Source organism: Coturnix japonica, chromosome 1 (assembly GCF_054131305.1).
Source record: "Coturnix japonica strain WE chromosome 1, WE-NBRP24, whole genome shotgun sequence".
Lineage (NCBI taxonomy): Eukaryota > Metazoa > Chordata > Aves > Galliformes > Phasianidae > Coturnix > Coturnix japonica.
The window spans coordinates 156,466,317-156,492,936 of NC_140663.1; the positions used below are offsets into that span (position 1 = coordinate 156,466,317).

General features: G+C 36.2%; 1 protein-coding gene across 1 annotated transcript in view; it reads left to right on the top strand.

The window, feature by feature from the left end:
* Positions 1–26,620, top strand: part of TRPC4 (transient receptor potential cation channel subfamily C member 4) — a 133,647-nt gene that overhangs the window by 64,878 nt on the left and 42,149 nt on the right. Inside the window, exon 3 of the mRNA XM_015851914.3 lies at positions 8,608–9,126. Coding sequence (XP_015707400.2) covers positions 8,608–9,126 — 519 coding nt within the window. The remainder of the gene's footprint in view (positions 1–8,607; positions 9,127–26,620) is intronic.

Below are 26,620 nucleotides of genomic sequence, written 5' to 3' on the forward strand. Positions count from 1 at the left end.
CTTCTCAAACATGGCTCTGTACCATAGGCCCACCCTTCATGCACTGCTCCAAATGGACCCCCACTGCAGGCTGCTCTCCATAAACTGCAGTTCTGGCCTGGAGCTGCTCCTGCAGGGATGTCAACGGGCTGCGGCCTTCAAGCCTCATTCACTGCTGCACCATGGTCTCCTCTGGTTGCATGTGGACATATGCTTCTCATGGTATCTATGGTTGTAGGAAGACAGCCTACTCCTCCATGGGCCCTTCCTTGGCTATAGGGATCTTCTGCTCAGTGCTGGAGCACCTCCTGCCCTCATTCTGCACTGACCTTGGTGCCTACAGGGATGTTTCTTTCTCATTCTCCCAGCTGCTGACGTGCAGAAGTTTGTTTTCACTTCCTCAAATCTGCTCTCCAGAGGCACAATCAGCTGTGGTCCCTTTTGAAGATGGCTCTGATCTGACATGGGGCAGTGTTGAGCTCTTCTCACAGAGGCCACCCTGTAATCACTACCAAAACCAAAATTCATTTATCTAACTGAAGCAGAAACACAGGACCTCTGAAAAATGGAATATCAAAAATAAACTTCCGTAAATGATTTTGCCTGTTTGGACTCTCTTGCCTTTGAGAAAAGTGTCCATTTAGGAAGATTCAAGTGAGAAGGACCCACTAAAATCTAATTCTGAATATTTTGAAAGTTTTGATATTTGCTTCTATAGCTGAAAAAGACTGATATGAATTTTATTACATTATGAGAGGAATAATTTATGTCATCCTTTAGTTGTTTCCATAAGATCTTTTTTCTTTCATATTTTTTTCCTACCACCTTCATTTTCTTTTTACATTGTTCCTAAATGAAAACAAAACTCTTATTTGTCAGTTGTCATTATGAGCACTCAAGTAATGCTCAAAATTCCTGTCCGAGAAGCTCTTTTCATTTAAGTTTCAAAAATATATGTGGTGCAAGAACATGTCCCAGCTGCAGAGAAGAGGATGAATTCAAACTGTCCTGACAGTCACTTATTGGTTATATAAGTCATTTCCTGCCATTGCTCCAGGTACTGACATTGATTGAAGTAAGGACATATCCATCCACTCAGAATTCTTGTGGGGAAACATTAATTGAAAACGACCACTTTTATATACAGCTGTATTTTGGATCAGCTCCCAGACATACAAGAAGGAAAAAAAAAAAAAAGAAAAAGAAAAAGAAAAATGAAGTGCTGAAGGCTTTCTGAGCAGTCACACCCAACAAATGTATGTCCCAAATCTGTCAACCAGAGTATCTTTTCCTCTGATTCCATCTGGAAACTGTCATTGATTCATTTTACATTTCCTTTCCAGTCTCTATTCTCTTTTTCAAATAAAATAAAACTATACTTTTATTACACCAGGAGTATTCCATGGAAAATAATCAAACATACTGCTTATAAGCACCCAGAAGAAAAGGCCGATATGAGTAGCAGGCTACCTGGATTTGTCAGGAATAAATATTGTCATAACAACACAATTTTCATTCATCACCAGATCACAAGCTATGTAGGTTGGAGCAGAGCAGATCATATAGCTCAAGTTTTGTAAAATTTCAAAAGCTTTCACTCAAAATATTGACAAACTGTAGTTGCCAACAGTCCTTTGTAAAACAGAATGAGTGAAGGATGAAATGAGCAATTCTGCAAGGGTCTGTCCCAATCAATATATTAATTTATGACATTTACAATGAAATAGAGGGAGCATGTTAAATCTGTAGACAACTTGAAACATAGGCAATCACAAAACTGTTGCAGGGCGCAGTTAGAATTCAGGATGATTTTGGCAAAGAGGGTAAATAATTTCTATGAAAATAGAACAGTTTAGTAATAAGTACAAGGTTATAAATGAGCAGAAAGTATCAGCCAAGTATAAACTGGACTTGAATATAGCTAAGACAACAATGTGGCATGAGCAATTAAAAAAAAAAAAGAAAAAAACTAATAGAAAATGACAAGACAGTACCACATCAATATCACAGTTGGTAGCATCAAAAGAAGGACAGATAATGAGTTATATATAAATTTGTCCTCCTCTATGCTGAGAAGTGGCAAAGAATGTAGAGAAAGAAGTTAGAAGTCTCACAGAAGTAGAAAACATGCCCCACAGCACAAGCTTGAAGGAATGAGAGTGTTTAAAAGAGAAAAAGGAAGGTATAGTAAGTAAGTAAGGTATTCGCTGCATCCAAATCTTATAGAGCAAAGCACTGTAGGCTTTATTTGCACAAAGGTAAAACAAATATCAGAAAAGTTACCAGGAAAGAGTGCAACATATCCATTCACCAAATATCTGTGAGGAACAGTGTAGTGTAGTTACCATGCTTGAACTGCAAGCATTGTCAGGGGGACAAACAAGACCTTCTCAGGGCTGTTTCCTGCTCATTTTATGCCATGTGATGCTTCTGTTGCTTTAGTCTTTTACAGTATTTGACTTGAATGATGCTCAGTTGTGTTAAGAATATAGTATTATTTGTATCATGGGACAATGCAAGTCATCACCGTTGTTCAGAAACTGTTGGTTTCAGTGAATTATGAAAAGCTCTTGTAATTATTTTTCTTAATATATAGTAGCATTAATGCTCTTTGTGCAGTGTGGCTGGCACAGAAATTGGTATTCATCAGTCTATGATGTGACTGTTGAGACACAATAATTGATTTAGCTCTAATAGTATGAGCATGAAAAAGCATTAGAAAACTACTGGGTCACATCTTATGATAGTTTAAGTGTAACCAATAAGAGAGAAAAACTGTGAGATTTGGAAAACCTTACTAACTTGGATAAAGGAGAATTAAAATAATTCAGACTTGTCAGTGCAACTTTGCTAATGTCCTGTGTACACAAAAGGCAAGCCCTGAAGCTTTCTTAAATGTGACAGAGATTTAATATTGGCAATGGCAACTTCCCCATTCCTTGTCACATCCCAGAAAAGCTGTAAGAAAATTTTTAGTAAAATAAATGGACATGATATTACATAAACCACTATTCTAAGTAACTCGGGGGAGGTTACACCTTACAGCAAGTAAGGATATTTAGGCCTGATCTATGGACATATTTATGATTCTTACAGTGTAAACTGAAATAGGTTTTCAGGAGAAGCAAAACTGCCAGTTCAGTGCCCTAATAATAGGATAGAAAAAAGAAAACTCCTGAAGATAGCATGTTTTAGCATCAACTGTTAATACCTTCTCCACACAGATGGAAAAACTGGACAGAATGATGACTGGGGCAGGTTTGGAGATGTGAGTTAGGGTTAGGTGCAGATTGGCATTAACATTAAATAACTCAGCCATTAAATTGTGAGCTAGTTCAGAGCAGTCTGCTACATAAATTATTTTGGGCCATATGCTAAGGCGAGTACCAAACTTGAGCTATCTAAAGTTAGATATCTGTTTTGATATGTTTATTAAAGCTTCCCTTTTAAGGCACACTTCTGGGCTGACTTGACAAAATAATACTTCGTTGGGAAAATATTAAGGACATTCATAAAATTAATTTTTAGTACTGAAATGATAAAATAGTTTCATTGTGATAATCTTACCTAAATCCAAATGTAGGGTATTGGTCCTTTCTATTGTTAAATTATAGCAATGTTTTGGAGTGAAGTCCAGTTTTAAAATTTAAAAGAAAAAAGAGTACGGAATCTTTAGTTCAGATATGCCCACGCCAAAATCTGAGGTTTTAGTTATTATTTTTTGCTAAATCATCATAAAATGAATCAATGACTGCAATTATGTCCTGCATCACTTGTTCAAAAGAGTGGACACATCTAGGAAAAGCAGAAGGAGGTGGTCTTCCTGGGCATCCTAGATTGACCAGCAGAACTGGGAACAAATCCTGTGTCCTGAGGTCCAGAAGTTATGAGTCCAGAAGCTGCTATTGCCTTAAGTCCAGTTGACTGTTTTTTCACCTGAATTGCATCTCCCACTTTTTCTTTTCACATCAGCATTTGGAGTTGGACAGAAGACACTTTCATCTCAAAACTGCAGCCAAAGAAATCTTCCCACCAAAAAGTTAGTGATTAGGATCACATTTTGGCTAATCGCTCCTTCCATTTTGCTGTGAAACAGATCCTACAATTTAATACAAGTGGGCTGTGGCCTTACATGTCTACTATTTTGAATGTTTATCTGAAATCTTAATATATATTTAAATAAGAATTGATATTTTAATGTTTTAAATGTATGCTAGCAATAAATATTTAATTCAGACCCAAAACAATAAGCACCACTTGATCTCAGGTATGTCCTGCCTCCTTTCTATCATCTCTGTTGCTTGTAGACAGATGCCAGCAAAAGCTGAAAGAGGAGCATCAGGCTTTTTTACAGCACCGATCTGAACTGTGAGTGTGGCAACGTTAAAGGATGTAATTTGTAATGAAATCTTATGGGATGGACTTACATGGGCAGCATTTCAGGTGTTTCATTAGTATTCAAAATGTGCATTTTCAAGGAGATACAATATCTGTGATATTTAAATTTCATTGCACATTCATAGGTTGCTGTGACATGAAGACATTAAGTGTTTCTCAACCTCCACAAATAGTTTAGGAAATGTAGGAAGTCCAAGAGTAACTAACAAGTTGAATCCTTTTTCTGAGAGGCCAGGGAAGCTATCTACAGAAAGCATGAAAATGACAATATAGCAGATGGCTGTTACATGGTGTATATCACACACACTGCTCTGAAGTGAGATTTTTCTTGAGCACATTTTGGCATCTTCTGTCCACTTCACTGCTATTGATGTTCAGTAACCAAGCAACATTCCAGCTGTGCAAGGCACAGCAACTATCCTGGCGTGGGAAGAAGATCCCTTTCCCATATCTGGGACACCATTGTGAGCCAGCAGTTTGTGCAGAGCTCTGAGAATAATTTCAGCTTTTAGGACAAACAGTACCCAGACTCTACCAGTAATGTGGCGACTGAACTCTAGTTGTCTTGAAGTTATACCTTCAAGTTATTTGAAATATATAGCAGTTTATTAGGAACTTAGTGCATTTGAAAGTAGTTGGAGTAGGGTGTTTTTTTGTAATTTTGAATTTTTCATTTTTTTCAGCTGATGTTCCAGTAATGTGGCAATAAGGAACTGAAGAAATCAACAAACTAGAGTCTGAATCAGATAACTATACATGCATAGGGATATATTGTATGCTGTGGGCTGTACTGAAAGTCAGTGTCTTCAGGATGTTTGCTTGATCAACAGTTGTAGAGCAGTAGTTACGAAGTAACTGATGAGCTTCATAACATACCCTTGTAATATTAATTAAATGCAATATTCCAGTTGTCAGGATAAGGAGCTCTGAGATAGTGTTTAGTGGATTGCTGTAGCTACGGTAATGGGAGGATGGTTGGACTAGACGATCTTGCAGGTCCTTTCCAACCCTGTGATTCTGTGATTCTATGATTCTATGATTTCCTGATATAGCTTTTTACTACATCAGAGAGCATATGGATCCACTTTGCTATCAGTCGTGTACATATATGTATTTTCTTTGCTTTAGGTTTTTAACTTCTTTTTTCCAGTCATGCTGTCATGGCTAACATGGCTCACTACCTCTTTCACCTAACTCTTGAAGTCATTGCAGCATCTGCCCTCCTTCTACAAAAAAGGCAAGATAACTGTAAATAAATAAAGCATGACTCAAGTAAACTAAATAGGAACTGAATTATCCAAGAAAACAGGTTTCTTTACATAGATTCTGGTCTCCTGCACCTAAAAAAGGAAATAAAATGAACTTGGGGTTTTTAAATCTCTGTTAGGGTACGGTAGGAATGAGAAGCATTATGAGAAATCTAAATGGAGACACAAAAACACCTATGGTTTCCATTCCTCCTTTTTCCAGAGTGGCTGTTAACTATTTCCTGAATGTCTAACAGGACGTCAGCAATCAGTCTCACCAAAGTGTCATATTGCCTAGGACAAAATGCTTCAGACCTGGCTGGTATTAGTTTATTCCAGATTTCTCTTTCTGTCATAGCAAAGGGACTTCACACTGACCATAAAGGGAATTCAAACACATATTTAAGAGGGTTGTACAATTGGTATCTAAAAAATTCTTAGGTATCTGAGTCAGACTGACTCATTCCCAGTTACAATAAGGAAAGGGGAAAAGAATGCAATTAGAAAATGAAATGTACAGTTCTGAGGTATGCTTTCTCTATTTTTTTGGGTTTTTTTTTTGTTTTTTTTTTTCCTACTCATCCTCATAAAGATGTACATAAAAGTATGTAATCCTCAAACTGCTTTGCTCAGCCTTATAAATAAAGTTGAATTAGGAAAAAAAAATAATTCAGTGAAATTTAAGAAGGCAAAATATCATTTGACCTTTCTAAGCTTAAGCAATCTCACTCTTGACATATTAACTCCAAAGTGTATCTCATATTCACACCCCTTCTGAGCTTTGGGGAGTTACAGTCACAGTCAGAGATTGTTAGACCTACTAGCTTTCCATCCTCCCCAGATTTAAGGAAAAATCATATGTTTTCTGCAAATGCTCTGTCAAAGATTTAGATTGGATGGCTGATATCACTGAATGCTGGTTATGTGTTTTGGCTTCTTTAAAGAGAACTGTATTTCAGTAGTGTGAAAGTAGAATTATTTGAATGTCTAAGTGACTTCAGAGCAAGTACTCAGAACTTCAAAATGTATGTATATCGTTATGCTGCTGTTGAGAGAATAATTTGACCTTTTTGCTTTGGCGTTCTTAATATCTTTGGTTTAAGTGAGGAGGAAATCTTAAAATAGGATGTAAAGGATCAGAGGTTAAACTCATGATGTAATTAAAATTGCTGTCTTAGGGTCTGCCCTTTAAGCTTAAATGTCATTGTAAGTTAAGTCTGAAGTGATTAATGTGCATTTCTATATTTGGGTAAACTGTGATGGAACAAATTCCAAAATGTGTGCATCAGCCTTACGGCCGAGTTTCTTTAAGATGAAATATTTTTACAAACAAGGAGAAAAACAAGCAAGTTTTGAGTTTAAGAATTCCATACACAAGTCAATCACTACAATACCATATTGTTTAGAGTTGTGTCTCCATTAACATTTCAGAGAAGACTGAGTTTAATGACGTGTTGCAATAGCATTCAGTTCTGGCAGTGCTAGAAGCAAATATTAGTTTAGTACTGTCAGACAGCACAAAGATAATAACATGCTAAGTGACACAGGCACACCCTGAACTGATGCTAAGGTTTGGAGCTATGTCTTTTTATTCTTGACCTTTCTGCCCTTCTAACTGTTGCCTGTTACCCAAGCCTGAGGGCTGGGAGACTTACTGGCTGTGGTGGATAATGGCAAAGCTCAACACATCCCTCCCAGAAAACCTCTGTTCAGCCAGATCAACAAAAGCTCTTTATTCAGTCTTTGAGCCACTACTTCCATTTTCATTTCTTTCTAGCCTAAAAAAAAAACAAAACCAAACCAACACTGGTTTATATAGCTGTTTTCAGACAGCAGGAATAATGCATGCATGTGTGCTCATGTGCTCTCTTTTTTGTCTGTACAGTGTGCACACAACAGAGAAGACAAGTCTAAGACTAAAATAGCTAGTGAGACTTGAGGATTGGAAGTGTCCCGTTTTGCTCAGTGACATTACAGACAAGGGAGAAAACAGATACATACATACATACATATATATCCAAGTTCATATAAGACTAATGATCTTGGATTAGTATTTGTCTCCTCCAAGCTGAAGCGGTTTGTACTTGGCTACGAAACTGAGGACCAAAAGCTGTCCATAAATGCCACTGTCAGCACCATTTTTTATTAGATATTGGCTAATTACACCTATATGGCTTTGTCGTACTAGTCTAATGAGATGTCTTGGTAAGCAAAACATTAGGGTCAGATATTGTAAAAAATTGAAACAAGGTTAAAAATAAATATTTTGCAATGTTTTGATAAAATGTGGACCACAAAAGAAAACTATAACCACAGAGATGTTTGCTGCTTTGGGATCCTGTATTACCTCTTGATAACCACTGCTTGTGTTTTCCTATAAGCAGAATAAGTTTGTCCACACATGTAAATGTAAAACTGAGTCTGGTGAAATCTTTGCAGCCAGTATCTTTGTTTCACTGCACGATCACATTTGTAACATTCTCCTTCTGCAAATGTATGTTTTCTTTCATGCTGTTTTGCTCTTTTTATTTTGCAATAAATTTTTCCAGCTTTTTGTCTCCTGTTCACTGCTTCCTTCAGAGAATCACAATTATGCCTCCATGACTCTCTCTTATAAAAGTGAGATTAACCAGTGAAAAATCAGAAAGTATTTCCATCTTTCTCACAGCTGGTGCTTCAAGGCATCTGACAAGAACATTTTTGTCTGACTTATTTACTCATTTGCACTAACAAATTTCTGCCTGTGGGCTGTTTAGGTACAAACAGGTTTTTATTAAAAATCAAACTCTTTTTATGCAGTTTATTAATTGAACAGAGTCTATCTTGGATAATTGAATTGTTATGTTTAAAGGTTTTCCTTCACCTCTGGCTGCAAGCAAAGATCCATCAGTAAGAGTACAACATGGTAAATTATCTGTAGCATAATTTTCTGTAGCTCTCATTCAACTAAGAGGCCTATAATGGTTTTTGCCTTTTCTTACAGGTCCCACCAATACTTCTTGACAAGCAGTTTTCAGAATTCACGCCAGATATCACACCCATTATTCTTGCTGCTCACACCAACAACTATGAGATCATCAAACTCCTCGTGCAAAAGGGGGTCTCTGTGCCCAGGCCACACGAGGTCCGCTGTAACTGCGTTGAGTGTGTCTCAAGTTCAGATGTGGACAGCCTTCGGCACTCTCGATCTAGACTCAATATCTACAAGGCTCTGGCAAGCCCATCTTTGATTGCTCTCTCCAGTGAGGATCCTTTCCTTACTGCTTTTCAGCTGAGCTGGGAGCTGCAGGAACTGAGTAAAGTTGAAAATGAATTTAAGTCAGAATATGAAGAACTGTCACGGCAGTGCAAGCAATTTGCAAAAGATCTTCTGGATCAGACACGGAGTTCCAGGGAATTGGAAATTATTCTTAATTACAGAGACGATAATAGCTTGATAGAAGAACAAAGTGGCAATGATCTTGCAAGATTGAAACTGGCAATTAAGTACCGTCAAAAAGAGGTGAGTGTGTGGAGAATATTTAGGCATATTTAGTAGTAGTAATGTGCTAGATAATAGTGTGAAGTTTATCCTTTTAACTAAGACAAATTCTGCTGTTTTTCTACATGGTCTCTTATTTCTTTACATTCTTAATTACATGTATTTGAGTAACACTTATTATAAAAATATCAGAATCTAAAATGTTTTGCTATAGCCCGTATCAAAATACTTTTTTCTTTTACACCTGGATAGACTCTCTCCTGTAGTTGTGCTCTGAGATACTCTTCAACAGGAGGATGACAAATACATACAGTATACTTCAAAATAATTTTATGTATTTGTATTAATTGTGTCTGAAAGGAAAAAGAAGCTATATGTTTAGATACTTGTAAAATAAGTTGCTTCACTAGAGGTTCCTTCAGAACGTATCAGTGAGTATTATAAATAGAAAATGAAATATCAGGTGCAATGTGCAACTCCCAAATTTTAATATTCTTGATGTTTGTTTTCTTCTTTATAAAATTCAAAATAGAATTACCTGGGTATTGCTTTCCATAACAGTTACGAACTCATGAGTATGCTGCACAGGTATAGTTATTCAATTAATGCTTGCATCTCTTTCAAAAATACTGAAGTTCTTACATGCATGCAATAACAATGGAAAGAAGTTTTATCAAGAAAATTCCTCTGAGACTCCCAAAACTTCAATTGATCCCTGCTAGAAATAAAGCTAAAATGTATTTTTTCATCTCATTTGGAACTTCTACATCAAAAATAAAATGAAATGTTGAAGTGTGAATGCAAGAAAGAAAACCAAAACTTTAATAACTAAAAGAGTTTGAGTGTTCATATCAGGCATGATAAATGTTTTTTTAAAAAAATACATGTTCTATTGCACTATTGTTTCACTGCTAAATCTGTATTCAGAAAAAAATATAGAAGTATGAATATTTTAAGTATGTGAAAAAGATTTGCAGGAACAGCAACTAAATATGTAGCAACTCTGCTGACCATTTAAAATAGAGCTTAACAATGTTAAGATATCATGAAAGCAGGGACCCACTGCAAAAATATCTGCATTGGTCTCTGATCTCATAATAAGTAATCTAATATGTTGTTTTTTTTTTTCCTTTTGCAAATGTACTGCATCATTACATAATTGTTTGTCTAATATATTAGGTAATAAGTTCTCTGCCTTTGTAAATTATTTTCGGACGCTGCAGTTCCAGACTTTTCTTGTAGTAACTACTTTTTGCTTGCTTGAAATGCAAATTTTGCATTAGAATGCATGGTCCTATAGTCATTTAAGAAATTCTAGTTTTATTAAGCAGTTGGAATACCATAACATGGTTGGTAGGAAGCTTGATTTTTTTTACTTCAAGATACAGTCTGAGACATCTGTTGGGGGAAAATGATTTTTATATTTGCCTTTGATTCCCATGCCTAATTAAATTGCAGTGTTACAGCTGATTACACTTTATTGATTCTGTGTAATAGCAAACATTAAAGCAATACTGTTTTTTCATATTTTACATGCATACTTCTTTTCTATAAATATTTCCCACTATTTCTCCACTTTGTGTCTCTCTGAAGTAAAATCAGATTTTGTTAGATTCTTTAGCTGTGCTGCTAAATATATTTGCTACTAGATGCTGAAGTATTTGCAGGTGTTACTGATTAGTTGTCTTTCTTCTGACGATTACAACAGTATTTCTGGCAAATCAGGCACAGAGGCCAAGAAGATTAGCTTGGGAATAATAAATACTTGGATTCTAGCTATACTCATAGACACAGATCATAATGAAATTAGATCAGACAGGTATTTTTGTTTCTAATGTTAAGGATGTTACAAGAGGTACCAAATCCAGGAAGCTACAGGGCCTGGGGAGTCTTTCAGCCTGGTTCCTTTAGGCCAGACTGTGGTATGTGGAGAAGTCAAGGTCTCTAACGTACTGACCAACTACTCATACAAGACATGTGTTGACTGCTTTCTCCTCTCCATTTTGTCATGCTTCTTCCCTGAATTCCCTTCTCTTTCCCTCTGCTTAGCCCTTTCCATAAATATCATGTAATAAGGTTTATCTAATACTAGAAGATTCTTTTGATACTCCATAGTAAGTTTCACAAAATTTCATGAAGTCTATAACTCTCATGATAATGACGTTTTCCCCTCCTTATGGTCTGTTGCAATGCTGGGGTTGACCCTTCTCAAAGCCGCTGAATTCCTTAAAAGTCCATTCATCTGAGTCCTGGTCTTTGTCATTGACTCCATGTCCTCTGGTTTCTGTGCTTCTGTGCTGAATTTATTACTTTCCTTTTTCTTTTCTAGTTCTGTTATGTTGATTAACCTTTAAGTAGGTAATTCACCGTATCAGATGCTCTCACAAATTAATACTATATTACATACTTACATGCTTGATTACCAGCAGAAGAGGAAATTCTTAAAGTTTATTGATTTGAAAATGGCAAGAAAAATAAGTGGGATGGATTTTAAGTAGCCTATTAACATATATATATATATATGTGTATATATATATATTTAATTTGCTTAAAAATGCAATATATATCTGCCCTATATATCTCAACCACCAAAAGTCAGCTCTTCCACCATACACATTCGTATTCTAACAAGAGCAACTATATATTTAACTTTCTTATTTGGGGGAAAGAGAGAGAGGCTTTAATATTTTTTCTTCTCTGTTCTCCTTTTTCTTTTTTCTTTCTCCTCTCCTCTCCTCTCCTCTCCTCTCCTCTCCTCTCCTCTCCTCTCCTCTCCTCTCCTCTCCTCTCCTCTCCTCTCCTCTCCTCTCCTCTCCTCTCCTCTCCTCTCCTCTCCTCTCCTCTCCTCTCCTCTCCTCTCCTCTCCTCTGTTTGTTTTTTTTTTCCTTTGGGTAGAATTCCACATTATGGTAATATATTAGGGTTGAGTGAATAAAAAGGTCTGATTTTTCATAACATCCAGTCTAAGACCAAGAAATGTGACTCAAAAGAGTAATTAACAGGAAAACTGTTCTAGAAACATGTCACATTGCTCAGGAATCAAAGTTCCCTTTTTTTTCTTTCAAATTTCAAATTAGACTACAAGTTATTAGCAGTAATTCCTCTTGGCCTTAATAAGCAAGCAAGCATGGTGATTATTAGAAGTCAATATTGTAAAGGACTGCAGTAGGCTTTGGTAATATAACTTGGTTTAAACCAGACACTCAACTGGGTAAGAACAGCATATTGAGAGTTCTTGTGGTAGAAGATGATAATTGGATGATAAAGAATATTTGTGGTGTAAGAGAAGAAAAATGACAAATATGAAAAAACTCCAGCTGGGAGCTGGTAAGGAGCTCCCAAAATGATGTAGTGTTTGATCAAATATGGGTATAGAAACACCTTGTAATGAACAGGGAAAGATCAATAAAGTTGAAGTGATTAAGTAGTGTGCAGTGTAGTGATCTACAAGACCATGGTACCAACTTTGTATTATCATCTATCGAAATCAAAAAAGCATATACATTCAGAATGTTAGCTGATAAAAACCAATTACTTTTTTAATAAATAGTAACATGAAAAAAAATGTAACAAGTTTACACTGTGGAATGATATCTGCAGGACTGTTCAGAATATCCTCAAAGAGTTGCGTGGCAGAATTAGGGTGTATCTACCAGTACATATATGTATTTACCTGCACTTTTAGCATAGCATGTGGGACAGAACATCTGAGGTATAACATATTTTCCTTTTAATTTTGCATCACTTGTGTTATTTGCTTGTTCACAAAGAAGACCTCTAATGCTTATGATGCCAATCTACAATTGGCAGCAAGTAAGAGAGATTCACTGATACCACCACTCTACATTGTAGAGTGTATGTACTGTATAATATTATCTAGAGTAAAGAGTTTAATTTTGTAAAGGCGGTCACTTACATTTCTCTGTGAACTGTGAGAAAGTTTCCTGTTTTCTTGAAACAAATGAAAATATTGCCCAATTCAACTGTGGTTTCATTCAAGTACATAGAAGGAATACCCCCAATTTTGTATGTGATTCAGAAGCAGAAATTATTCTCAGATGTTGCATATGACTCATGTCACTCTGAGTTCAAGCAAATTGCAAACCATGGTGCAAAAATGAAATTAAATACTGGAGAATAGTGCAGTCTGTAATAAGAAGTGGAGCCAGTCATCCCTGCTGCTGATAGTGGAGTGGGTGTCGTGTCTTACATATTGAGACTTGGTAATTAAGAAATCTCAGCAACACTACACTGTCTGCCACTATTCAATTAGCTAGTTTTAACTGTGGTTCTGACTAAGTATTATACATGTATCTACACACATGGGAAGAAACATTTACTAAAACACCTGCTAATTGTCAACCATATCTGAAATGAAGGAGTACTAATAGACTGTAGTCTCTATCTTCTAGTTTCATAAGAACTTTCTTTAGGGCAATGTAAAAAAATTATACACAAAATGTATCTCTCTGTTTAGCCTGGCCTGCCCCTTACTAACTGGACAATGACATTTAAGACATAGTCATATGAGCTCAGAAATAGTAGAGAGCTGTGGTTGCTATTATTGGGAATACTATCTCATTTTGCTTTGCTATTTGACATTTGATTATCAACCTAGAGAAAAGGAGAAATATTTATTCTGATCTCGAATTATTTTGTAAAAGTTTGATTTAAAAATAGAACGGTTGCTAAATTTCCATTTTTCTTTCCAGTACATTTCTTTAGAGCTGAAATGTTGATTTTTACCAGAAATTTGGCTACCTAATTTCAAAAAAATTCTGAAATGTCTCTTGCTGATCTTCCAGAAGATTCCAGTTCCTAGGGCACTCTTATTTCTGAGTCATTGGAACATGCAGAGCCTGAACTGGCAAAGAAGCTGAGAAACAGAAGACAGTGGGTCTTACCAGCTAGCGTGGTTAAAGATCATGCATTAGACTAAAAAGAGTAGAGACTTTAGTAATGATAATTTTATGGAAATTATTTCATGGAAATCAGCTTCAAACTATCTTACACATTTATTTGCAGACAGGCAAGAAAAAAGATTGACACTCCCACAAATGAAAAATAAAATATACCTTATGAATCAACTCTTTTTAACATAAACATGTAAGTTAAAACACACACCAAAGATTACTGATATAACCAATATCTCTATCTTGTTAATTGATTAATTAATTATTAAGCATAGTAATATGGTAGTTATATTTCAGGGATTTGTTCTTGTTTTCTGGGAAAGTGGGGGAATTCAAAACTTAAAAAAAAAAAAAAAAATTGCTTAAAAATGCCATCATGCATTCATGAACAGTTTTCTATGTAAAATACAGTTCCACTGAAAGGTACTATGTAAAATACAGTCCCAGTGAAATGTAAATGTTTCACGATAGTGTCACAAATTCAGTGAAATCTTCAACGAAAACATGTCAAGTCATTCCAAATCTGTCATTTCATGCTGATGCCTAAACACTTTATTTCAATAAAATAAAGTATTTTGTTTTACTGTGGATTCTTCTTCACTTGCACTTTAACATTTTTGACAGAGTATTATTTATAACTAACATCACAGATATCATTTTATTATACAAAGCAGTATACATTTAATACAAAGCAAAAATTATCCCTTATTGCAATTAAGCATTTCAATAATAACCAGGTTAAAAAAAAAATTTAAAAGTACTAAATAAAAAGTTGGCATTTCCTATGTAATGTGTTATAATTGTTTAAACTGTCATTCTTCTGGAAACGTTGGCTTTTATTCTGATATGGAATATCAAATATGTCTGAAAATACTGGAAATTTCCATACAGCTTCTCTGGCAGCTATACTGAGTGGAAGTCTGAGTCAAACTTTATGTCTCAGTGAATTTTCTGTTTGAATCACACATTGATTTTGAATGATTTTAATAGCTATTTTAATGAATTTCTGATTAAAATTCTTTGATATACAAAAGCCTGAGTTATTGGCAATGTGAGAAGAAATGACTTTGGAGACACAGTATGTAAGAATTGCCTTGTGTTTAAAGAAAAAGCAGTAGGAAAAGTAAATGAAAACCCATGAACTGTGTGTTAGCCAGTCATTGCATGTATGTGGTTATTTGTCAAAAGACTGGGAAGGTGCAGTCAGAAGTGTCCTTGACAAAGAAAATAGCAAAATACCACAAAGCACTGACTCTGATAATATTTGGACATTTTTAACACCAAAGGAAGATGTGTTTAGTCTATGAATCTCATAACTGAAAGGAGTGATGTATGCAGGTTTGAGTAGATGTCTCCAAAAGACCTGTTTCTGCAGACTCTCAGCCATAGTATTCCAAAAGTTTGATAAACAGTTTGCCAGGTATTCTAAAGCAGGTCATATGTTCCTTCATAAATCATGTAAAAGTCTGTGTTTATAGATAAAGACTAAATAGCATAACTTATGAAAGTAGCTTATCTACTACACATGCTTAAAGTCTTACTCAAATTAGTTATCTGTTACATCAGAACCCAGTGAAATGTGCAGTTATTGCTGCTAGGAAAAAAAGAGTTCTGTGTGGGTTCTGTTTAAGATGGGTATTTAATTTTGCCTATATTTTAAACATGCCGTGAAGCAATCCTCCTAAAGTGAGTAAGAAAATTCCTTACATAGTCAAAAGAGAGTGGTACACACACAGGGAAATCCTGTCTGCTCAAGATAAGATGTTCAAGTTGACTGTGGAGACATCTCTGCTCCCTTGGCTGGGTAAGAAAACAGGAAAGTTCAATTAGAAGAATTGCTTCATGAGCCATTGAAAATATAGATGCAAGTTAGATGCTTCGACTGTAGGTTTTATCCTGTGTTAATGGAGATTTTAGATTCAGAAGACTCAGGGACCACATAAGGGGAAAGGAAATTCTGCACTAACTTTTTAATGAGGTCTCCAAAGGCAGTAGTAACTTTTGAATTCTATATGCTGCACGCAAGTTCCAGTCATCTCATCAAAGTTCTAGTTAAACTATTCATGAACTGACACCGGTGTATTTTTATTTTGAACACTTGGTAGAAATAATTAACACAAGGAGACTTTCTGTTAATGAAGTACAGTGGCAGTCTCTCTTTTCTGTTCCTTTTTTGCATCTTCCTCTAAAGAAAAGTTGCTGTGATGTCTGCATAAATCATAAGTGAGCAGTAGTGCATATCCCTAACTAGCACTGCACAGCCTCTCTGCTAGGATGTGACTGGCAGCAACAGAAATTGGCTTTTTTTGTTTGAAGGAGTCACTACTAATGCACCAACAAACTTCTCTAGAGACCCGGGATACATTTAGCACCAGGAATTTCTTTTTCATGCTTAAAGCCATAAAGCTTTTACTTAACAAACAGATTTTGAGAGACAGAAATTCTTTTACACAGTGGATAAATACAGTAGCACACAGTGTTTTATTTGGAATGTAAATGTGTTTTACAGTTTTCTTTTTTCCCTCCTTTCCTCCCTCCAAGTACTTGCTGGTTGTCTGGCTGTTCCTCAGCAGCCCCAGCAGGAGCCTTCATCACACATTTCAGGATGATTAGTTTTGCTGAGTGATGAGCACCAAAGTGAGCTGTGAAGGAATCTGCTTGTGCTGGCTGCCTCCACTCCTCTCACCATCTCCATCAGCCCTTCCTATGTGCTACCACCTCTCCCTAGTACAGCTACTCCTTTGTGCTTCCTCCTCCAACTGCTATAGCATACCATCAGCTATGTTTCATTGTACTCCTCACTGCAAAGATTAGTACTTTCAGATAATTCATGTTACATCAATTGTTGGCACCTACCCTAGTAGCAAGAAGAGATCACATGGGCATCTATCTCAAAAAGGAGTATTTACCTCTGTTCTCTCTCTTTTTTTTTTTTTTTCTTTTTTTTTTTTCTGCTCCCAGGATGCACTTAAGAAACCCTTCGTCTCTCATGTCTCTTGTAAGATTCTGTCACACAGAGCTTTATGTCCAGTATCCAGCCTTTCTCCTTTCTGTATCTGTGCTAAAAGCAATTAAGCTAAGATTAAGTAACTGCTTAACAAGCACATTTGAACAGTTACCTGGATGAAAATTCTGCACTCAGTTGCAGAGGGATATTTTCCCCTGCTTCACAGGTCTGCCTCCATAGAAGATAAATGCTTATAGAATAAAACAAGACAAGAAAAGCAAACTTATGTTAAGCACATCTGCTTGTTCTTTTCATCAACCTTCTTTATGCTCCATCACGTATCCACAAAGAATTTCTCTCTTCCCTTCTGAGCCCTGATTTTTACTGTAAGTCTTAACTGTCAAACTTAAAATATTTATTAATTGCCTCCATGAATATATGCATCCGTTATCAAAGGTAAGATTTAAGATTAAAGAAGTCCAGTAATATCCAATTCATTCAAGTCTAAAAAGAGATCAGTACTTTCCCGTGGAGGGTAGTCTGAACTTTACAGCCCCAGGAATTAAAATAGGAAAATAACGAAGAGGTATTCAATACAGCACTGGTATGTAAAATAAAAACTTATGTTTGTGAAAGTCATGTAAATCTCAAGCTTGACTGGTGACATTTGAAATTCTAGGGGATTCTGAGTACTGAAAAGAAAATGTTCCCACAAAACTATTAAAAAGTCCTCCTTACGGGGGCGCTTGGCTTCCTTCAGAAAAAAATAGGATGACATTCCTCTTCAACCCATTCCCTTTTTACCATGTCTTTCCCAGACCATATCCTCCACAAGGTCCAGCAGTAGACATTCTACCCCATGTACTCTAACCCAAGAACTGAAAAATTCTGCTGATTAATGAAAGTATCACCAAAAAAAAAAAAAAAAAAAAAGGAAAAAAAAAAAAAGAGGTAAAATTGCCAGTCTGTTAATGTTAATTTGACCTTTGAGCTTTCAAACATTTCAAGATTAGTCCAGATATTAGAATAGCTTTCAGATAATTGTTTAGATTGAATGACACAGCTGATGTAGGAAAATCTTGGTTATTTGGATGCCTAACATATACCTGAAGACTCAAATTATATTTCCTTTCTCCTATTAATAGGCACAATCCAGGAATTTCAATATTCATATCCATTTCTTCATCTTCTTTTTTTTTTTTTTTCCCCCTTCACACTCTCTCTCTTTTCTTACTCAATTGTAGAGACTTCTGCTTTCTTCATTGCTCTAATCACAGGGCTAATATTACTGTAAATATTCCTAAGTCCCATTCACTTCAGATGTTATTGCCGACCACACAAGTAGTTATACATCCATGGCAGAGGGAGGTACTGTCATGAGTGAATATAAAACACAACCTCTTTTTGTTCTACTTCCATGTTGTTTTATCTTTACTGCAAATTTCACTTGCATTTATATAATGCTAGATTGCAGAGCAAAATACTAAGGAAAGTTTGCGGAAACTAGACATTTTGGGGAAATATTTTTCAAAAGGTGAGAACTCTTTTGCCACAGAGAGAATAAACTCAGTGTAGCTTCAACATTTCCAAACAAGAAAGGTGATAAGGAAATATTTTATAGAAAGTTTTTAAGAATAGGGGAAAAACAAAGATAAATGCATATGAATATGAAGATAAATGAATCAGGAGCTAAACATATTCTAGCATATTATTTATAATATCATATCATGCATTGTTTTGTTCTGATTGTGTTTCTTTCATAATGTGGAAAAAAATGTATACATACATTTGTACCATTGAGAAGACCATTGCAGATCTTCAGTTATCAGAAACTGCTGGAAGTCTACAAAGTCCAATGTACCTATGTTCTGTTTCTCAAGTACAGGATCTAGTGCATTATTTTTTTAGGTAGATGAAGAGGAAAATTGAACGTTTTACACTACCTGCTGTGAAGAAAGATAATAATATTTAATCAGTAAGGTAATGTATTCATTTAAATTAGAGGTTGTTCTAAATAGCTAGCCTTAAGGGCTTCATTAGCAGCCTTTTAAGGATTTACAAAAAGACATGACTCAGTTATGCAGCATTTGACATTAAGCCAGTCTGAAAGTGTAAAGGAAAGTAAAAAGTGATTGGTACATTATTAAAAAAAATATATTTCAAGGCTTGGACTCTACGTTGTTCTTTTTTTGTTTGGTTGGTTGGTTGTGTTTTTTTTTTTAATTTGATTTTTGTCCTTCAGATAACATGCAGTGCTATTTTAATAGCTGTTCTTGCAGTATGTTGATGCTATGAGGTCCTAAGATATTCTACATAACTGAGTATTTAACTAAGGCACCTGTCAGACTCAGCCTAATATTCCTTCATATTTGACAGGAAGAGATAGATATCTCCAGACAGCAACTCAGAATATCTACGAACAAAATCATTTTTGGCACTACCTTCAGTCCTTCCACTGATTGTAGAGGTGACATGGGATAACTAGATGTGTTATACAAGGCAAAGAGAAGGTAAAATTCTTTCAGAACAGCATAGTCTGATAGATAAAATTTCAGAAGGCAAAAAACAGCAGTAGCATTAAACTAATTTTGTGGAAGTCTTGATATTCTGTTCTGAGAATTGGAAAAACCCCTTAAGCTGAGATGGATGAACCTTGAGGGCCTGTCTGCTGGAATCTTTTCAGCAGTCAAAGATATGGCTTCCCTTCTGGTACACCATAAATTCTATATTGAGCAGAAAATTTCAGAGATAAATTGAGTTTCTCACAAAGACTCATGTTGTTTATATTCATTCCCCTGTTTAGATCTCAGTTTGGATTTCCTTGTGGGGAAAAAGCTTGGACGTGGAAAATGTCTTCCTCTCTTGAGGGAAGGTCTCAGTCATGCTGTTTGCACAGTTTGTGTTTAGGTTACAGAATGAATCAAACAGTCTTGGACTCACTCCTATTAAACAACATTGTTTCAAGGTTAGCTGAAAATTTTGCAGGAGATAAGTACTTTTGGAGCTATGACAGCCTGCAAGACTATTTCATTTTGAATCATTTCTTCATCATTATTTTCAAAGCTAGAAACCTGTAATGAGTTTGTTCAAAACCAAAGTAAAACTCTTGAAATAAAAAGAAAAAAAAAGCTTTAACATGCACTATATGTGGTCCTATTCTCAATATAAATGTGTTAGTCAAATCACATGAAAGGTGAGTAACATACACTTGACTGAAAAGAGGTTATTGTCTTATCCATTACAGAAAATTAAGGTTGGGTCTTACAAACCTGGCTGTGAAAAGTGTTCTTTGCCCTGTATTAAATCTTGGCAAAATTTGTCTAGGTGTAAGAGCACATTTTACTTTTTGTGAAATATCTTTCCAAGTATTAGCATTGCAATTTATTGTGTGCAAATAATGGTAAAATAAAACTTAGTACTTAAAATTATGTTGATTTGAACTTGGCTTGCTTTTAAGTTCTAGCATTCTAGTGGAATTTTACAATCAGAATATACATATCTGCTTAGATGCTAATTATATTTGTGGCTAAAGATATGTTCTCTACTTCAATTTAGTAAGACTTTAACAACATCACTTTACACTGTATTATTGTATCCAAGTTAGACATCATTAGGATTTTGCTGTGTGGGCTGACTAGCAAGACAGGTAAAAAATGGATTGAGTAATCAAGATCAGAGCGTTATGGTTGCTGTGTCATAGACAAGTAAAAATGACAAGTAAAAGCTGTGTTGCTGCAGGGTTCCATACTGGCCTCTAGCCTGTTTAACAGGTGTATCAGTGCCCCATCCCTGGAAGAGTTCAAGGCCAGGTTGAATGGGGTCCTGGGCAGCCTGGTCTAGTATTAAATGTGGAGGTTGGCTGGACAGAAGTCCGAGTACCCTTCCAACCAGAATTATCCTATGATCCAATGACAGGAACTGAGGTGTGATATGCATAGAGGCCAATGTGCCTGGATGTGTCTATGAACCTGTCATCAAAAGTACAGAGGATGACATACTCTCTCTCATTCTTAGGTATTAAGAATTCTGGCCATGTGAGTCTTTCTCATATATGCCCTGACATATCAGCTGAAAGCACAAAGCTGCAACCATTTTTTATCTTCCTAATTCTTTTAAGCTTTTATTGGTACATACATAATTTTGCTCTTATTAATATTGTAGCACTCTAAGAATACTAAACTTTACATATAATTCAATGCATTTGAAGTAACCAAGCAATATGAATTTTCAAATGATTAACCAAGGAGATGGGTAGATATATGAATTGGTAGAAAAGTATTTATCACATCAGAAAGTAGATTGTGAAAGTGTTCAGTTTACAGGTGTTTCGCCCCTGTGGATGAAACATAAGTACTTCATATTAGGAATAAAAGTAGTAACAAAATATATTAAAGAACTGACTATCAGTTGCATATACTCTTCCTCAATTACTTAAAAATTTTCATCATATCACCTCTAAATACTTAGAAGAAAATCATTATTTTGTAATTTTCAAAGGGAAAGCTAATCAACAAATACCCCTTGCTTTTTGCTTTCCCTCTTTCACAAATATTATTAACGTAAATTGGCCACAGTTGTAATACTGCCAATACATGTTTTCTGACAATGCAATTGCTCTCTCGGCTTTGGGTCCTTCGGCTTCTATTCTTCTTGTATTCCCATGGAGGAACTTGGATTTGCTATAGGTCCAGCAAGCTCAGTACTGCAGAAAAAGAAAAATATTTCCTTAAACAGTGTTGTATCTGCCATCCAGTCTTCTTCTCAAAACAGCAGGTGAGGTTTTGTGTTTGTAAGCTGTCAAAGTTAAAGAATTTAAGGTTTTGTGTGTCAGATCCCTTACTGAGATTTTAAAAATTCCCCACAAACAAACAAACAAACAAACAAACAAAAAAACAAAGAAAAAAACACCCAAAAACAAACTAACTAAAAACAACTGATCTTATGCTAACTTTGAAGCTCTACAAGGAAGCACTAAAGTAGCTTGCAGTTAAGACTTAAGTGGTTTTGCTGATTCCCTGCAGATTTAAGATGTATTTTAGCTGGCATTATAGTTTAGTTATTAAGTATGGATAGTTTTGGCTGACATCTTCTCTGCCTTTCACTGAGGTGTTTGAATGTTGAAGAAGTTTTGCTGTGTTGATGGAAGCTGAAAATAGAATGACTACAACATCTGCCAGGGTTGGATCTGACAGGAGCAGTGGGGGGCTCATCATTACCACCACCTCAGCAAGATGGTATTTAGGGTGTGAATTTGAGAGAATGGTGTGGTGAAGAAGTTTTGTTTCTGTGATTAGTGTATGTGATACAATTAGCTTTAGGCCTTTACAGCTACAGGATAGGCATTAGAGAGAAAATCAGAAGCTGGAATGAGAGAAATGCCAAGACGGTCATCATCATTCCAGCTTGTATCAGAAATAGTGCAGCCAGTAGGAGCAGGGAAGTGATCCCCTCCCCAAACTCAGCACTAGTGAGGCTGAACTTCAAGTACTACGTTCAGTTTTGGGCCCCTCACTACAAAAAAAAAAAAAAAAAAAAAAAGACACTGAGACATCAGGCCCTGGAACATGTCCAGAAAAAGGCAACAAACTTATTGTCTTATGAGGCTGAGGGAAATGGGATTGTTCAGTCTAGGGTAAAGTAGGTTCAGGGGAGATCTTCCATTCTATACAACTACCTGGAAGGAGGTTGTGATAAGCTGGGAGTCAGCCTCTTCTCCCACACAAAGTGATAGGACATGAGGGAACAGCCTCAAGTTGCACCAGGGGAGGTTCACGTTGGATATTAAGAAACTCATCTCTGAAAGGGTGATGAAATATTGGAACAGGCTGCCTAGGGATGTGGTGGAGTCACTGTCCCTGGAATTGTTTGAGGAAATGGTAGATGTAGTACTTAGGAGCATGGTTTAGCGGGCAGTGTTTGCAATAGGTGGACAGTTGGACTAGATGATCTGAGATATCTTTTCCAGTCCTAATTTTTCTACAGTTCTATGACTCTGTATGTTACACATGAATACAGGGTATGTGAAGAGGATGTGCTATCTAAATTTAAATTATATTTGTTAACTGTTTATGGGCTGGTTTGGCCCAGTTCTGTGACTAGCAGGGTGGAGAGAGATGGGCCCCAAAAAATAACAGCAGCAACAATCTGAGGAGAAACAAACTAATTTACTAAAGAAGATATTGGAATGCAAGTTAACACACTATAATACAGTATACTACAGTGTAATTATAATTGCGGCTAAAAAATAAAATATAATGAGAGAAAGAGTGTCCAAAAAAATGAGGGCCTTACACCAATGCTGAGGTGAAATGCCTGGTCAGATTGAGCAGCAGGGAGGAGAATCTGACAACTGAAAAAGGAAAAGAGGTCATCAGGTGACCTTGCCAGGGGTTATATCTCCTCACTGAATGCAAAGTCTTCTGATGTATGTAGTATGTAGGTCTTCTTCTCTTCTGGGACAGGTACCCAGAACTGGAGTATTTAATCTTTAACTCCCAGTGCACAAAATGATGTTATGATATGGAATACTGATAACCAAAAATCATAAAACCACAGCAATACTTTACATTGAAACTTCAGTGTTTTTGTGGCTTTGTTTTTTTGTTTCTCCTTATTCAGTTATCTTTTTCTACACCACAAGTTTCTGTGTTCTTAACTATAACATAGGTCTGATTCTTGAATACATCTTAGTTTAGGGAATCATTACTTCATGTGTATGATCAGTATGCTTAACATAATAGGAGGGGGAAAAATAAGCAGTAGACAATACTCCTTCATAAGGATTAAAGAGCAGCTGTTTTTTAGAAACATACCCTTTCTGACCTGCTGAAGCAGAAGCTGTGGTACACATATCATGCAGTGACAACAGTCTTCAGAATGTACTTATCTGACAATGAACAAATCGCAATTTCTCAAGGAAGAACATGCCTTTGATCTACATAGACTGAAACAGAGTTTTTGCTTATATCATTGCACATGCACAATATGCATCTTCCACTTCTACCCTTTGGCAAACGGGATCTTTGTCCCACATTTTTTGAAAAAATATTGACACATCTAACTGACAATATAAGCCAGTGTGTTCTATTCCATCTGCATACGAGTATCTGTGCAAGCTGGCCAAACAAAAGCATTTGAATTACCCAGTTTCTAGGAGCTTGCAGTGAATATTAGAAATGCCAATGCAGCACAGAAACACACTGCACAATTCTGTAAATACACGTAACCACTGCTTGAGAATTTCTCTGTACTGTTAATGGAAAACAGACCACTGCACAGCCTTGAAAGCAAGCGACACTAAGGGAACCATCCGCAAACTGGCTACAGAAAGTTGTAGACTTTCCCTGCATAGAGCCAGATGGATAGAACAGAACTGGAGCCAATGAAGAGCAAATAGGGGTGTATATGACTGAGACCAGGGGCTCAGTCACAGTCACTGTCTCTCAAACTTAGCTGTACCCTCAGTATCTCTAAAAGTGATTCCTATGTAAAAACTCAAGGAAGGTAGGCTTTTTGTCAGACCCTTCCATTTTTCTGGTCCTTTACCATGAAAGAAGCCAGCAGTGTTATGATATTTTTTTTTTCATATGGAAACAGTGAAATTATCTCCAGTGCTTTCTTGAAATACCAGACTATAATGTTTATCCACAAACAGAAGAACTTTGTAAGAAAAAAAAGACTCATCTTTTCTCCAGTCTGGCAAATTCCAGGTACACCAAATTTAATAAGTAGCTGTCATAGAAATCTTCTCATTATGGGGAAGAACATTATATCTTATGCCTGTTCACAGGGGAAGGACATTTTCTTGAACTACATCCTGCCCTTATGTGTAAAAGAGTTTTTGGACAGCATGGCTTATGAGTGAGCAATTATATTCCCTGCAGACCTTCCAAGATTCATATTGTGTGTTTAAAGCACAGAAGATGCACATGGTGGTTGTCAGCTTGCCATTTAAGAACACACATAAGGCAAAACTGGGGAAAAAAGGTAAATAGCACAGCTAATGAACCAATGAAAAATCTGAAGGACAGAAGAAAAGCTGGTGAAGGCTAAACTTGGCATACAGTTGATACATCCGCCATGGATTTATTCTAAAATGTGTATTTCTCCAGCCAGTGGTCTTAGAACACACTGACAGTCACTGTCCACGTTCAGTTCAGTTTCAACTCAGTCTTTGAGCAGAAACTAGGTGATTAATCTGATTTTTCGAGTGAATGCATATCCAAATTAGACAAGATGAAAAACATTGGAGAACTGGAAGAGAAAGAAAAGTAGACAGAGTGACTGAATAGATTCAGTTCATTTCTATTAATAAAGCTGAAAAACTAGACCTCCCTACAACACATTAATAGAAAACTTTCAAGAGAAAATATGCAGTTTATTGCTTTATTCAGTTTAAATGACTGTCATAATTCTGTTTATTTATTTTTCTGTCATCTCCCTAATTCTGTATTCAGTCAAGCCTACAAACAAGCATTAAGCTTTCCAAAACTTGTTTCTTTTCATAGAAATAGGCAGAGCCAGAAAATGGAGAAAAGAAGGTGGAGAAGGAAAAGTTTCCTTCTGAATAACCTGCTCAAATCTGAAAGGATGTTCAGAAAGGGAAAATGATGCTACAAATGTCTCTGTTACTTGTGTTTTTTGCAACAAACTGTGCAAAGTAGGAGTGTGTCAGACTCCAGTGAGGCCCATAAAAGTTCTCAGATTAGCAAGTGTTGCCCTGAGGAGGAAAATGACTTTTTTAGTCTCTTTGGTATCCTTCCCTAACCTCATGAATTTTGAAAGGGTTGGTTTATTAATTTGCATTATTTCCTTCTAGCAGCATGGCAGCTTGTCATGATTTTATGATCATCGGTATTCCACATCATAACATCAGGTAGTATACTGGGCATTAAAGTGCTAATGCCCCAGTTCTATACACCAAAGAGAAGAAACTACGTTCCCTGGAAGACTGTTCACTGCGCTGCTATCATTCCTGCACAGGGGGGAACCCATATAAGGTGGTGGTGGGTCATCTGACACTCTCTCTTTCCTTTGCCTTTTCTCTTTGTTGCTCTTCTCCGTCTCTCCTCGCTGCTGCCCGTCCCGACTGCGTGCACTACTTCAGTATTACTGTAAGGCCTACAGCTTCCAGATACTCTCTCATTATATGTGATTTATTGCCTTCAAGCCTAATTATCTTGCATTCCGATACCATATTTAGTAAATTAGATTGTTTCTCCTCAGAACCAGCCCATAAGCCATTGACACAGCTAGGAAAAGTAGACAAAATGTTACAATAAGCAGGGTCTGAGAATATTCAGTTACACTGGGATTGTAGCTAACTGAAATACTAACCCTGTCTGGGTTTGAAGTTTTGATCTATTCACATGTTCATCTCCAAATCAAATATCTAATTCACTTCTCTTTACCATTGGGAAGTCTAACAGAGCTATTCATGTGCAGCTGATCCTTAAGAACTGCATTTTATTGTCAATGGCTGTTAACGTTTCTGAGCAATTAATCAGAATCATTGCAATTATAGGTAAGTCTTGACTTATTAGGTATTTAATGATGTTCTGTGTGCTGATTCATTTTACTGAGAAGTATCAGTGAATCAAATGGAGAGCATCTGCTTGTGTCACTGTGGCAAAAAAGAAATTTAAAATGTTAAAAA